Source organism: Orcinus orca, chromosome 11 (assembly GCF_937001465.1).
Source record: "Orcinus orca chromosome 11, mOrcOrc1.1, whole genome shotgun sequence".
NCBI classification, from domain to species: domain Eukaryota; kingdom Metazoa; phylum Chordata; class Mammalia; order Artiodactyla; family Delphinidae; genus Orcinus; species Orcinus orca.
This window is the reverse complement of record NC_064569.1, coordinates 73,820,177-73,835,567: the sequence shown is the minus strand read 5'-3', so window position 1 is coordinate 73,835,567 and position 15,391 is coordinate 73,820,177. Positions and strand designations below refer to the sequence as shown.

The window sequence follows — 15,391 nt, the reverse complement described above, 5'->3', positions numbered from 1 at the left end:
GTCCTATTTAAGGTGCCTGGGCAGTGTAGTATAGTAATCTCATGGAGAATTTGGACTCTGAGGTCAAACAGGCTCAGGTTTACTAGCCCTGAAATTCATCAGTCCCACAGCCTTAGGTAGATTAATTTCGTTTCCTAATCTATGAGATGTGGTAACAATGCATAGATTGTTATCTTGCATAAGATAGGCATGAGGATTATGTGCCTGAGTAGGCATGAGGATTATGTGCCATGAGCCCACCTGCCCGCAGTAAGCACACGCAATAAACGTTTGCCGTCTTGTTTCAGGTACGTTGACACAGAGCTCCTAGGATTTAGAAGAGTGGGCACAGACCACAAGGTAAGGAGTGGGGCCCAGTTTTCTGACTCCGAGGGCTTTCTCTTTACCCCCTGGGCCGTCCCAAAGGTGTAGGATATTGTTTTTCGATACACAAATTCTTCCCCAACCCCCACCTCTGCGTTCAGCCGAAGGTCCATCTTCTACAACCTCGCACCTCAAGGTGGTTTAAGGGTTCAGATAAACTGCCTCAAGCGTTTCCTAACGTGGGCAGCACAAATCGAGCCTCCCGCCCCTCGCCACCTCCCTCAAAAACTGCGTCACAAGCCCCCTGCGAACGTTCACGGGCAACCTCGTTCTGGGCGGAACCCCAACTCCACGCCCAGGGACAACGACCTCAACCCCAATTGGCTGTCTCCCGGGGCAACCAAGGATGCGGTGGGCGCGCAGGGCCCCTGGCCGGTATTTAAAGGCTGCCGCTGCCCACCCCGCCTCAGTCTAGCCAGGACGGCGGCGGTGAAGCACCTGGATTGAGGAGGAGCCGCAAGGTAACGCGCAACCCCTGCCCCTCCCGTCCCCAGCCCGAGCCTCCTGTGAGGCGGGGGTGTGTGGGACCCGGGAGCGGGTCTCACTGCGCGTCGCCCACCAACACCTTCCTCCCCCCCATCCTTACCCAGCCCCAGTCCCACCCAAACTCACCTGGACGAGACAACCCGGGTGCCACGGGGCAGAGATTACGTGGAAGAACGATCGAGCGAGCAGAGAAGAGGGGTCCTTTTGGAGAGAAAGGCGTGATCCCAACAGCAGGCACGTGGTGCTGCGCAGAGAGAGAGACATGAGGCTCTTCAGACCCTCAGATCTGGCCAAACTTGACGGCAGCTTCTAGGACGCTTCCGTTTAGACCTCTCAGAGCTCCCTGAATCATGACCCAGCCCCTCGATAGAAAAGAGGATCCTCTTAACCTGGGCCACGGGGGGGCGTCCTCTGCCCCATTAAGCACCTGGTCTTCCTGCCATCGAAGGCTCAGGGGCGCTCCGGTTTACAGGCAGTGGCATCGCTATGGTCCCAAGGCCGAGTATGAGCCCCCAAGGAAACAGCCGAAGCAACAGCACGGCTCAGGACCTTGGTTCCAGCCACCCAGACGTCCCTCTTGGGCCGTGTGTTCTAATTGGGGGCGCTGGGGAGGACCCTGGCACCCACCTCCGGAGGGATTCTGGAAGCCCCCTGGCCGGGTGCAAGTGATCCGGGTGTACGGCCTGCACCCATTCTGCCTTTGCTGCTGCTCCTGCTGGCGCAGCCCCTGGAACCCCGGCTGGGCGAGGCCCCCGGCCCGGAAGAAGCACTGGGGCCGCCGGGGCCGCGGCCTGCGCCGCGACCCTCGCCGCTCCTTCCAGAGGAGCCCTTCAGAGGATCTGAGCACGCTGCTGCGGCCGGTCAATCTGTGCGGGTGGCGGGAACCCGGCCTGCGGGCACCGCGGAACACCACCCAGTTCATCATGAACCAGATCTACGAGGATATGCGGCAGCAGGAGGCACTGCGGGCGCAGCAGGCCCAGGCGGGCGGCACCGCATCCGCAGCCGGCTCCTTCGGAAACGATGCGGCCTCCAGCGGTGGCGAGGAAGACGCGGAGCTGCGGGCAACTTTGTATAGCTTTGGGCAGAATCCCTCTCTAGCCTTCAGTCCGGACCCGGATGAGGAAAACCAGTCTCCAAGCCCACAGCCGGTAGAGGAAGAGGAGAGAAATGAGGAGGAGGAGGAGAAGTGTGGCGAGGAGGAGTGTGACTGCAAGGAGTTGGAGAGCGAGGAGGAGGACGCAGAGGGCGAGGATGAAGAGGAGGCCGAAGAACCTGACTCCGTGGAGGAGGGGGCGGAGGGGGAGGAGCATGAAGAGGAAGGGGAGGGGCTGGAGGAGGAAGAGCAGAGGGAGGAAGAGAACCGTTTGTCTCTGGAAATGCCTTTATCAACCTTAGTGGGGGCTGAAGAAGAGACAGAGAACTTTATAAACTGTACTTATTGAAACCCCAAACAGATAATTCCCAAAGTGCCACAGGAAGCTGACCTCATGGTACAGGACATTAACTGTTAGACATCAGGAAAGGGACTGGGGAATGAGATGGAACTGATGTGAGGCTAAAATGAATTAGCAACTTATTAAAAACTAATTAAAAAATGAGTTCCATTAACAAATATATCTATGTAAACCCCTTCTTTGGCCATTATAAAACGTTTAAAAATTGGTGTGCTTGTGTATGGCTATGACTGGGGGAGGGAGAGCTTTCAAATATAATTTAACTGGAAATAGTTAAAGGCCAAATAGTCATTACTACAGTTTGAATCTTTTCATTTGGTGTTTTCCCCTCTAGATGCTTGAGTTTTTCATTTTTTGTTTTTAAATTCTGGCAGTGCTGAAAATGTTTCTTTTTATAACAGATTTATACATTCCATGCCTAAGAAGCATGTGCCGTGTCTATTGAATGTCCATCAGTGCTCTTAACATGATAGCTGAAACTTTTTTAAAACGCCTATTTTAATATTTTTTTCTTGTAGTTTTTCCACCTTCAGAGTTCATTTTTGAGGGTTGTATCTTGGTAACCCCATTTGCAGTCTCTTGTGGCATTGCTCATTTATATTCCTTGTTCCACAGTGCTACGGATCTTCCTCAGAAGAGCGTGAAGTTGCTTCTGTGGAACTGGTTATCTGCCATGGCCTCAACAATCCATAAATCCATGAATGTAGAGGATTCCCCATGGTCAGAAGTCAACTTGCACACCTAGTTAAAATCCAAGCAAACTGCAAACAGTGGAACATAGCTTAGATTTTGAAGCCTTGTTCCTGGATACATTCCTTGTCATAAGTTCACAGGAATAATAAAAATAGTTTTTGCAGAATGGATTTTTTTTTTTTTTTTTTAAAGACGATTGGCTTTGGGCTTCCCTGGTGGCGCACTGGTTGAGAGTCCGCCTGCCGATGCAGGGGACACGGGTTCGTGCCCCGGTCTAGGAAGATCCCACATGCCGCGGAGCAGCTGGGCCCGTGAGCCATGGCTGCTGCGCCTGCGCGTCCGGAGCCTGTGCTCCGCAACGGGAGAGGCCGCGGCAGTGAGAGGCCCGCGTACCGCAAAAAAAAAAAAAAAAAAAAAAAAAGATATTGCGGGCTTCCCTGGTTGCGCAGTGGTTGAGAGTCTGCCTGCCAATGCGGGGGACACGGGTTCGTGCCCTGGTCTAGGAAGATCCCACATGCCGCGGAGCGGCTGGGCCCGTGAGCCATGGCCGCTGAGCCTGCGCGTCCGGAGCCTGTGCTCCGCAACAGGAGAAGCCACAACAGTGAGAGGCCCACATACCACAAAAAAAAAAAAAAAAAGATGATTGGCCTTTTGGGGGTGGAGTATCTTTTTTTTTAATTTCTTTCCCAGTTGTCTTCCTTATAAAGGAGAGTAAAACAAATATGTTTAAGTGCAAGGCTGCGTGAGCTAGTTTCTAATGTGTAAACAATTACCTACGGAGAATTCATCACTCGGAATAACAGCTTTTATTCAAACATTTTTAGGAAGTAATACCGTTTTTCTTGGACCCTTAATACTCATAACTTAATAAAGGTTCTAGCCATAGCATATTTTCTTAGATGAAGAATCTGAGCCCCACTTCTCAAAAATTACGTCTTTTGACAAACTATACTTCTAAGTATAGTTTGAACCAGAATTCAGTATTTAGTGAAGAGAAGACTGTAGGGTGATATCTTGCCTGGATGCTGATCTTATTGCAGCTTTCAGGGGTGATAAGCTTAAACTGTTAAAAAATAAATAAGAAAAGTGTTGAATGAAACTACTCTGCATCTCACTTCTTATTTTTTTAAATATCAGACCTCTTATTCAGCAATACTTCAGTGGCCAACAGGATGAACATAAGAAGAAAAACTAACACAAACATTGTGGGATTTTTTAAATCACACCAAACCCTCCAAGCTACAGCAGTGAATAACCAAACATTTATTATACTCTTAAGAAGTCACTATTTTCTACAAGATGCAATTTTTGAGTGACCTATAAAAGTAGTATAAAACTGACCACCCATTATGCATTTCTAATGCACAGAAGAATCCTGCTGCTGATATTGATCAATAAATCCTTACAAGTCATAGTCCCAAAATACTTTACCCATGATCCTCAATCTCTAAGTTCTCATTAAAGAAACACTTTCATTTAGGACTGAATTTCTTCACAATCATATCAGGACAATCCTCAAGTTATTCTTATAAAAGATTCCACTTTTACATTACAAAATTCAGCACACATTAACTGTCTCCACATACGCAAGACATTACCCAGTAGTCATTGGAAGGGATGCAAATATGAGGAGTGCCTCGAGAGTTTCGTTCAGGAACCATTATGTAACAAATAATTAAGGAACTACTAGGGGCCAAGCACAGTGAATAGTGATAAGGATACAGTGGTGAGTAAGCAAAATCCCCACTCTCATGCTGCTTGTAGTTTAGTTGAAAGGACAGACACTAAATGAAGTTGGACAAATTAGTCACTGCAAGAATTCTAAAGGAAACACACTATTATGGAAGTATATATGACAAGGGAACCCAAGAGTGAAGCTGGGGATGTTTACTGTGGACAGAGGGAGCCTTGAGGCTAAAGGCCGCTGACAGCTGGGAGGAACTTGGTGCCTTTGAGGAACTGAGGACAGAAGGACAACAGTGTCCTGAAGGAGTGGCCAATGAGAAGTGACAGCGGTAGGCAGAAACCATATTACCTGCTCGTTTCTACACTATCCATATCTTCTGAATAGACACCAGCAAAAAATTAATGAAAGGAGAAAACAATTAGTCACTGATGATTCTCTACCTGAACTCATTTCTTTTTATTAGCCAGATACTGTGATGGTCCCTTTACTAACCCTGGAGGCTGATGTGAAGTGATTAAATCAAGTCGGGGGATGGGAGGGTTAGACATCCCAGTACACCTATTACACTTTTCAGAGACCTACCCTCCCACTACCATGTAATGACAGGGTCCTAGGCATTGCTGCTCAGCATGATTGGAGCTCCCTGGAGATGCTCCACACCACCTGATGATGATTCAGGAGTATCAGTGTTACTATGGCTCAGAATAAACCCCGTCTTTAGTTTTAGAGGTAAGTATGCTTGAAGAAAATTCACAATTTTTAAAAAATTCTCATTCTCAAAATCATTTCAACCTTGAGTGGACACAATGCTAATGAGGTGCCACTTATCCATGTCTTTCAAGAATGAAAGTATTATTTCCTTTGTCAACTGTCAGAAAAATAACTTAATAAATCATAAATATATTTACAAGGCCTAGGTTTGCCGTCTCTTGTCAGGTGTTTTTACGTGAGAGATTCTGGTATTTTCCTTTCCAGTGACTGACAGCGTTTCTTGATTTATCTTCATTACTTTGTCTCCACAGTAACTTAAAGGGATTTTTTTTTCTGTGAAAATATTAGTCTTCTAAGGATGGTAAATACACTTGACATTTAGAGATCAACTCTGAATTCTGAGTATGGTTTCATAAAATTTTATAACATCTGCATACGAGGACAAGCGTTATTTCAACATATTTAGTTCCGTGAAAATAAACACAAGAGGTTAAATAACCCAGCTATACCAAACCCACAGAGTCTGGGAAGAATATGATATGAATATCACCCGTTAGGTGGTCTTGGGGCAAGGGAGTGAGTAGGATGAGAAAATAGCTTCTTCAGTTTAATTTCGATTTTAACAGCATAATAAAATGATATACGTGGCTAAATTGTTTGTATTTTTACAGGTTCAAACTAACTAATCACAATTGAAAATTACTCTTAATATTAATGCTTCTGAATCATTTTGGCCTTGATTATCTGTGTATTTAAAGCAAAATCAGAATGTGGCTGTATCTTAGCTGTTTCAGTATTAACATTTTTCTACATCTATTTAACTTTCAGCCAGTTAATGGAACATAGCTCGACCTCAGGGTCAGCTGATGGAAGAGAAGAGTTTGGGCACCTGTGTGTTGTCACTGCTGCCTGAGAGCGGTGGTGGTAGTCTTGGGTCTCTGTTTCCTCAGGCATAGCTGTCCTACCTTATTACCACTCACAACGATTGTGAAGACCAAATAACCAAATATTTAGGAACAACTTCATTATATACTGTTAAATCACTGTTATTGTCCACAAAATTACATTTTATAATCAAAGCCACCATCTCAATTTCTTTTATTTATGTATTTATTTTATTTTTTCCTTTTTTAAATCGTTTTATTTTATATTGGAGTATAGTTGATTAACAATGTTGTGTTAGTTTCAGTTGTACAGCAAAGTGATTCAGTTATACATATACATGTATCTATTCTTTTCCAAATTCTTTTCCCATTTAGGTTGTTACATAATATTGAGTAGAATTCCCTGTTCTATACAGTAGGCCCTTGTTGGTTGTCCATTTTAAATAGAGCAGTGTGTACATTTCAATCCCAAACTCCCTAACTATCTCTCCCCCCCCACCCTTCCCCCCCCCACCCTGGTAGCCATAAATTCGTTCTCTAAGTCTGTGAGTCTGTTTCTGTTTCGTAAATAAGTTCATTTGTATAACTTTATTTTTCAGATTCCACATATAAGTGATATAAGATATTTCTCTTTCTCTGACTTACTTCACTCAGTATGACAATCTCTAGGTCCATCCATGTTGCTGCAAATGGCATTATTCACAGCAATATTTTTTTCGATCCATCTCCTGGAGTAATGGAAATAAAACTAAACAAATGGGACTCAAAAGCTTTTGTACAGCAAAGGAAACCATAAACAAAATGAAAAGACAACCCACAGAATGGGAGAAAATATTTGCTGGTGATGTGACCGACAAGGGATTAGTCTCCAAAATTTACATCATTTCAATTTCTGAACATTAGGTCAGTCTCGATCCATTAACAAGGCTCAGGAAACCTCATCTCATTGTAGTTTTGTTGGACTGAGATATCTAGGTATTATAGTTGTTACTAACTGAACTAAGCATGAACCAGCTTGTCCTGGAAATTTGGTTTTGATTTCTGGTAAAAAAAAAAAAAAAAAAAAGTGTGCAAATGCAGTACCCTGGCACCTTGATATTGAAGCTGTGGTCCATGGACCAGCATTAGGGGCACCACCTGACAGCTTGTTAGAAATGCCGATCACTCAGACCTACTGAATTAGAATCTGCTTTGTATAAAGACGTCTAAGTGATGTGCATACACGTGAAAAACCTAGAAGCTCTGTGGGGTTTTGATCCATTGTAGAGCCCTCTTGGGAATTTAATGATTGAGACTGTGGCTTATGGGTTCAAAACTTCTGTTATTTACTACTTGTGTGACCTAAGGCATATTCTTGAAATTTCAGCTTCTCATTTTCCTCGTCTATAGTATCTACCTCATGGTGGTAAGTGAGATTATGATGATTAAATGGGTCAGTGCTTACCACACACTCAGAACAGTGATATATTCAATATCTACCAGTTATAATAATAAGTATTTAATTCATGCACAGATGATACCACTGACATCTGGTATCTAAAAGTCACCTGCTAGTAATTAGAGCAAGTATAAATGTAATATCTAACAAGATAACTAACAAAACAATTCACTAACTGTCTTGTTTTCTCTTGGATAACTGTAGTCAGTTACATTACTTTGAGCTGCATATATTCATTGTGCAGGACTGTGAAAACCACTTAAATCTCTAGAGCTGAACTCATTCCCCAAGTGCACTTTCTGTCCTTTATCTCCTCCCCTTACTACCAGGTCATGATATTTCCTTTCTTTTTATGGCTGACATTAATACTCTGATAGCTAGAGCTAAGAATTATCCACTCAAGTCAAGATCATTCCTTCCCATACAGGCAATGCATCTTTTCAAAATCAAAATGCATGTATCAAAATGCTTAAAGAGGAAGGTTCTGTCTTATGCTATACCTGAAGATAGTGAAAATTTCAATAAATATTAAATACCTACTATAAGCCACTTATGCAGAACACAAAAGCTATTCAGAACAGAAATCTAAGAATTCAAAAAACATTTAAGCAAATGCAAGATTTTAACACGCATTATCATATACAACCACACTATGAACTAATGCTTTATTTTCCTTTTACAGATCAAGGACCTGCAATTTAAAGAAGTAAATTGTTTCGGGACTTAAAGGCCTCTATTCTGAGTTCAAAGTTGTGGGTCCACTGTACAGTATTATTGGAACATATCTCCCTGTTGTCTTATTTAAAACAACCTTTCTAGGAACAAAATTTCCTTTAATAAGCTTAACCTGAGTTCCAAAGAGGGTAGAAAAAAACATAGTCTCTTCAGTGTGTGCTCGGTAACAACGGTACCTAAGGAAGAAATACTGATATCTCCGTCTCAATTATAATTGTTAGTAGTAGTTTAATAGCTTATATAATTCATATAATGACCATCTAACAAATTGTTGATTAACAATTAAAGTATTAATTGTTGATTAATATTTTTATGTATATGTGTACCAACATACACATATTTAGTGGGAAAAAAATACCTGAGTGGAATAAATTAGCCTAAGATACTGTTGTGGTGCTGTTCATCTATAATTAAAGTAAAATCAAAATTTTACTGTAGGAAAATATTCATAAAATTTGTAGGTAATTTTATAAGTGTATAAGATAACTGGTTAACGTTCATAATATTACCACATTATTGAAGGTTCTGCCTTGTGCTACACCTAAAGATAAACTATTGATATTAGCATCTTCTGATGTTTTCATATGGCATTTGAACTTTTATGATTGATACTCTGTTATCATGAAATATTTGAATATTCTCTCCTATGAATATATTTAGATTTTAGCATGTTACTTTTAGTTCTAGTAATTTAAGACTTTTAACTGATGTTAATTTATCAATTCTCACAAAAATCACTAGTAGATTTGATAATTCATATGGCATTTATCATTAAATAGCACTACCAAATGCAAATGGAATATAGAATGCTGCTATATATAACTGTATTTTTTGTGATTTTCTATTGATTGTAGCATTCCCTTGAACTGAGAGATTATAATATAAAATAACAAGCTGAGGTCAAGACTAAATGGCTGTACATTTTCCCTTGTTCCCAGTGGATTTTCCAAAGTCAAGCTTGATTTTTTTTATTTTTCCTTAAAATAGTTTATGTTTTTCTTTTTCTTAAAAAAAAGTTTTATGAATCCCACACTATTTCCTGCAATAAACCCATGACCTCAAAATATACACTAACACAAATATTTAGATACAAAACAAAGTTAATAAAACTAACTTTCCTTTCTCTCATTTACTTTCTATTTTGCCTTCTTATGCAGAACATATGCTCACCAACTATTAATATTTAGGTGCCACCTAGTGGCAAAGGTATTGGATTGGCCGAAAAGTTCATTCGGGTTTTTGTAACATCTTACAGAAAAACCTGAACGAACGTTTTGGCCAACCTAATAAAACCTTTAAATAAAAATATTAATGGTCATGGTGTTCCTGTCGTATTTACAGATGCATTTTTGGTGACACATAATACATTGACACATATAAAAGGAGTATTGCAAATGTGTTGGCACAAAGGGTCATATTAAAATATTTATATTGTTTGTTTGAATGTGTTGCCATACGTTGTGTTGTTTAATAATAGTATCTTTTTGCCCAATGAGACTAAGCCACAAAAATAAACTATCAAAGTTTGTAAAGGAAAGAGGGAAAACATAGACCCACAAGAGGCCTTGGATTTCCATGGATTATTCTTTTTATACTTATAATAAATTTCACTGTTAATAAGAGTTTAAAGGCATTACTCCAAAACTATCTATTCTGGATTCCCTTTGACATTAACTCCACTAATTAACATTAGCAATCTGCAATTATATCTGTCTTGCTTTTAATACTGACAACAGAGAAGACAATGAACAAATCTGGAATTTATATGTTTACATTTTAAATCCAAATTCCTAAACTAAATAAAGCTTAATATCTTAATCCTGATAAATAAAATGAGGGTATATGTCCCTTGGCCTAGTTTGAAATGCAAGACTTGTGAAAGTCAATTACCTCCTAGGACTTGAGCACCATTTAATTTATTAATGATCACAGCCACTTATTAGAGCACAATTTGTTAAGGAAAGAGACAAACCTGTTTATTTGTTGGTCTGGTATAATTTGTATTTGTATTACTGCCCTATTTCCAGCTCTTTCCAGCTGCTTAACCACTTCTATTGGAAGCATAAATCAGTGCTAAGGACTGGCTCTGCCTTAGACAGTTAGTTTCCACATTTACAACTTTCTTAAGAATGCATTCATCAACTGTCCCAGAGTAGGTACTCCTGCTTTGTACTTCCTTCACACTCACTCCGTTAATAATTCCATTATCCTTTTACAATTATAGTTGACTGTGGCTCTTTTCTGCCTAGAAAATCCTGGAGGGCAAGGAACTGATTTTCTACTTCCAGTGCAGAGTCTTGCATATAGAAGCCCTCAATAAACATTTTTAATATTATGAAAAAATAGGTATAACTAAATCATATGCAATGAACTATGATTATCAGGTAGCTCTAACAGGGAAGCATAGTGACTTATTCATGATGTGTGTACTAAAACCAGTTTCAGTAGGAAAGCATAAAGCAGGGTGAGCAAGGAAGGAGCCGTTAGAGTAGCAGGTACCCAACCACATCTCTTGCAGCCTGAATTCTCTGTTATACAACAGACTGGTCCTCATGGACAGACAGATCCTTATAGGAACAGAACACAAAATCCTTTGATGTAATAGGGAAGCTCTTGGCTCTGACTTGCTGGGCCACAGATTCATGAGTATGAACCTCCTTGATAATGCCCACAGCAACGATTCTCCTCTTAGGTGCACATTATAATAAACTTTAAATGTGTTCTACAGTTTAAAGTACCTGGCTTGGAAATTGAAAACAGCCAACACATTTTATTCCATGTTTAAACTAGCATTTGCTGAGCGCTTACCCTTTACCAGGGCCTGGGCTAAGCACATGTGCCTAGTTTACCAACGAGAAAGCTGATGCTAACAGCTACTGAGCAACTTACCTGAAGTCACACAGCTAATAGGTGACAGAGGCTGGAAGCCACACAGTCTGTTTCCTTATATCATTAACTCTGCTCTGTGAAATGGATGGAAGTATGATGAAATTTTAAATTCAGTTCAAAGTATTCAAGTATATAGTTCTGAGTCAATATTTCAAGTCAAATTTTTGCAGTCATACTGCATATTGTAATACAGTCCTGGAAAAATGCTGAGTCTCAGTAATTGATGTCCAAATGTTCTGTGATAAATTACTTATGAGAGGAGAGATTTCAAAGAGAGAAAAGAAGCAGAGTGCAAAACTGCTGGAATATTCACATCATTAGAGAGGTTTCCTGGCCCCTTTCCTCTTTCTTCTAAGGTGAAAGTATAAAACTCACTCTTATTGCAGAATTCTTAATTCTCTAAATTAGGAATCAGCTGTCACTAATGGAAGTGGGTGGAAATGAAAAGTTGCTAGCTACTGGCAGGAGAAGAGCCTAAGGGCTGACACATGGCAGTCACAGTTAGGGGAAAAAATTAAATACAGTATAAAAAGTAAAAGCAGTCACCAATATCAGGAAGTCAGTTGAAAGCATCTGGGTCTAATGAAGAATCCAAGTGTAAAAGCTGAGAAAGTTTTGCCATAAGGAAAGTATCAGGAATTAGAGTAAGAATTTAAATAGGAGATGTGGATGAAACATAAAAAGAAATAAGAATTTATCTAGGAATAATGTCATGTAAGTTATTACAAGTCCTACATCCCTAAGATTACCAACAGACCCAGGCATAAGTATAGGCAAAAGACAGAGTGTTTACATCTCGTTGTACTTTAAAACTCTATTTTCTTTAAAATAGTTTCTACTGGTCACTGGCATATTCATATTCTCTCTAGCTTAAACATCTCACCTTAAGCGTCGCCACTCCTTTAGCTTAAGACAAATTTTATCCTTATAAGTCAATTATTAGATTCTGTATATATCAGGAGAGAGTTGGCAATTAATAACTCCTGGTGAATATATTAGTATATTAGTATGGATTTGTTTATTCAGTTTGGTAAAGTTGTTGCTTTGAGGGAAAGAGAGACCGTAGGGAGTAGAAGAGAATAAGATCTGATGGGGATTCAAATGTGGTGATGCATTGTTGAAGGATAGGAGGAGAAAGCTGATTGGTCTAGATTACATACACAAGACAGAGCCACAGGATTTGGATAAAATCTTGGAAGTCAAGTATGTTTTAGAATGCAGAATTTTTCAGCATTTAGGGTGTTCATTACTATTAGCCATTTTTACAAAAAAAAATATAGCACAATAAAGTTTAGACTCATAACACATCTACTCTGCAGACAGAAGTTAATCAATACTAGATGGATTTAACATATCTTAGGGGTGTTACATGTGAACTACCAAGTAATTTAAATAATTTTACTAGGCAGTGATCAAATGTCAAGTTTAGTTATCTAGGTAGATAAATTTATAATCCATCTTAATATATTTAAGAATCTTTTCTATTCTATTACCAAAGTTACTACTAAGATTATATTTATTTGTGTATATATATATAATTATGTGATTATTTATATATATACATATCATTATATGATTATACATGTTTACATATAAATACAATTTTGTGTGATAAAATAGTTCCCTTTGGTGACCATTATCTTTTGATTACCTATAAAGATGCTTAGTCTAGTGATAACCTAAAAAAGGGATGAGAATAATTTATATTTGCCTTTGCCTTTACAAATGTTAATTATGCCTTCTACAGTAGACTAACTTCTTAATTATGTTCTTCTATTTTTTGTGGGAAAGTGGTACATTCGGTAAACATACACAAAGCAGTGGGTAGGTCCAGTTTTGGAGGCCATTCACTTACCCATTATGCTCTGTATACCTCCTAAATGTCAGGCACTATATACATTCTAAGTGGTATAGATACATGTATGGGTTATATTCAAAATATTCAACCACTGGTATTTACTATGGGTACCAATTAATCAGAACAGACACGGGCTCAATACCACCCTGGAAATGACTGCATACAAAACAGAGTCTCTGCCTCCAAGGATCTTACCATTTAATGGGGAAGATGGAGGAGTTAATAGCCAGTCACTAAACAGTATGACAACTGACCTAATGAGGGTAAACACAGGACAGTAAAACTTCTTCAAATAATCCATAAAGTTGTTTTCTCCCTGTTTATACTTTTGCCTATTCGATAATACTTGATGCATTAAAAATTCACAATCCTGAGGCATCTAATTAACAAAAAGTTATCTTCATAACATGTGATTTAATTCAAAATTACTTTTAAGAGGGTTTTTTTTGAGAGAGTTAACTTTTGAAGGTAACAGTTTTTTTTTTTTTTTCTTTAAACAGGACATAAATTTCTCACGGCTGCTAAATCATCCATTCAAAACTACCTTGAAGATTTTTTGCTTTCAAATTCCGTTATTTGAATATAAAGATTATAAAGATTATAAAGATTATAAAGATTACCACATGGATCATATTTCATGTTGAATTGCTTTCAGAAAATGCAGTGGTTCAAAAACAGAAATTGAAGCAAAGAAAAATAGCCTATATTTACCTGAATCAACCAACTAAATTATCTCTCACTCTACTTGTTCTGATTTGGGACTTAGGCAGAAATGCTCAGAAGCAAATGAGTTTAAGGAGAAAATGTTTTTGTTAATTTCTAAGACTAAATTGACATAGAAATCTTTGACATGTTAGGCTCAAACATTTTCAGGGTCCTAATTAAAATTCCTCCTCATTTTTAATTTTAAGTTGAAGAATTTGCCCCAATGTAATCAAATGTTAGGATACCTATTTTCTAAAAGTATTTCTAGATATTGAGGAAAAAATTAGAAGTCAAGCCCTAATGCATAAGCAAACCTATATGTGGTTCTATTGTTACTTACAAATAAACATAAAATTAGACACAAACAAATATTCTAGGGCCACCAGTTAGTATGGGTTTTGTAGGTGGTTCACCTCATTTACTGAAATATGAGAACATTTTACATGTTTTTATTCTTAAGTATGTCACCAGGTATTATGCAGCATGTGTGGTGCATTGCAGATGTTGCTTTGACTTATAATTTCCCCTAGGTGGCGATCTTTTCAAAGAAGCGTTGCCTGCACCTGCACCTAAAAGAACTGAGCTGGTACCAGCACCTAATATTTATACCCGAATCTAGTTGCTATTTTCATCTCCACCGGGAGAAAAAGAAGATACAATTTGGGAACACAATATGATTTTGAATTTTGTCTCCAAAATCTCAATAGATTGAAGAGATGAATGTTACCTACTTTAAATTTTAAATGCATGTTTGAGAAAAGATGTTTCAAAAACATTAGTTTGAATTAAGCTGGGGTTTTAATTAACTAAGGTGGTGACTGAAGCATTTTACTCAAATTTTAGTTTCTGAACTGTCTAAAACTCCTTTTCTAAAATCCTGACATTATTATTTAATGAAATGTTCATCGATCTCTTTAGATTGGTAAATTTATTTTTTTCTTTTACACTGTCCACAGTTGCTCTTTTGTGGATATACCATTGGTGAGTGAGAGAAGGTGAGTAAGTAGGGCTAAGCCCCCTTGCATTTTAGACTCTTCCATACTATATTGAAAAAGAGAGAGAGAGAGAATAACACAGAAAAAGAGAGACTACTTAGATGTAAGAACATGATATGGAGTGAAAAATATTCTAAAATTCACAAAGATACAACCCTTTTTTTCTCTTCCCACATTCTTTTTACCCTGATATATATCTTCTAGGACAGTCACTCATTCACAATTGACATTCATATATATATAAACTTAGTTTTCATCTGATTTGGAACTTACCTTTTGTTTTTGCTTGGTTTGTGTTTAAATTTTTCATTTCGTCATCGAGAGGTTTAACCTTCAAGAGACATAGGGCTGGCAATGATGAAGCATGACTCCAGCATCTCTCTCCTAAATGCTGTTACAGAGTAATTTGAAGTATCCCATACTCCTTCAAAAGAAAAAGAAAAGAATATAGAATTAAAGTACCGATTAATATTTATGTAGCTGTTTGCAA

The 15,391-nt window shown here is 38.9% G+C and overlaps 1 protein-coding gene and 1 long non-coding RNA gene across 3 annotated transcripts in view; one reads left to right on the top strand and one right to left on the bottom strand.

Moving 5' to 3' along the window:
- Positions 1 to 975: 975 nt before the first annotated feature.
- LOC117198507 (uncharacterized) overlaps positions 976 to 15,391 on the bottom strand; it is a 210,065-nt gene continuing 195,649 nt past the window's right edge. For both annotated transcript variants that reach the window (XR_007470316.1, XR_004479704.2), the window contains 2 exons: positions 15,175 to 15,325; positions 976 to 1,093 (listed from right to left, as the gene is read on the bottom strand). This is a non-coding gene — a long non-coding RNA (uncharacterized LOC117198507). The remainder of the gene's footprint in view (positions 1,094 to 15,174; positions 15,326 to 15,391) is intronic.
- Positions 1,089 to 2,481, top strand: CCER1 (coiled-coil glutamate rich protein 1). The gene has a single exon (XM_004286958.3). The coding sequence runs from the start codon at positions 1,200 to 1,202 to the stop codon at positions 2,292 to 2,294; it is 1,095 nt and encodes a 364-aa protein (XP_004287006.2). The 5' UTR covers positions 1,089 to 1,199; the 3' UTR covers positions 2,295 to 2,481.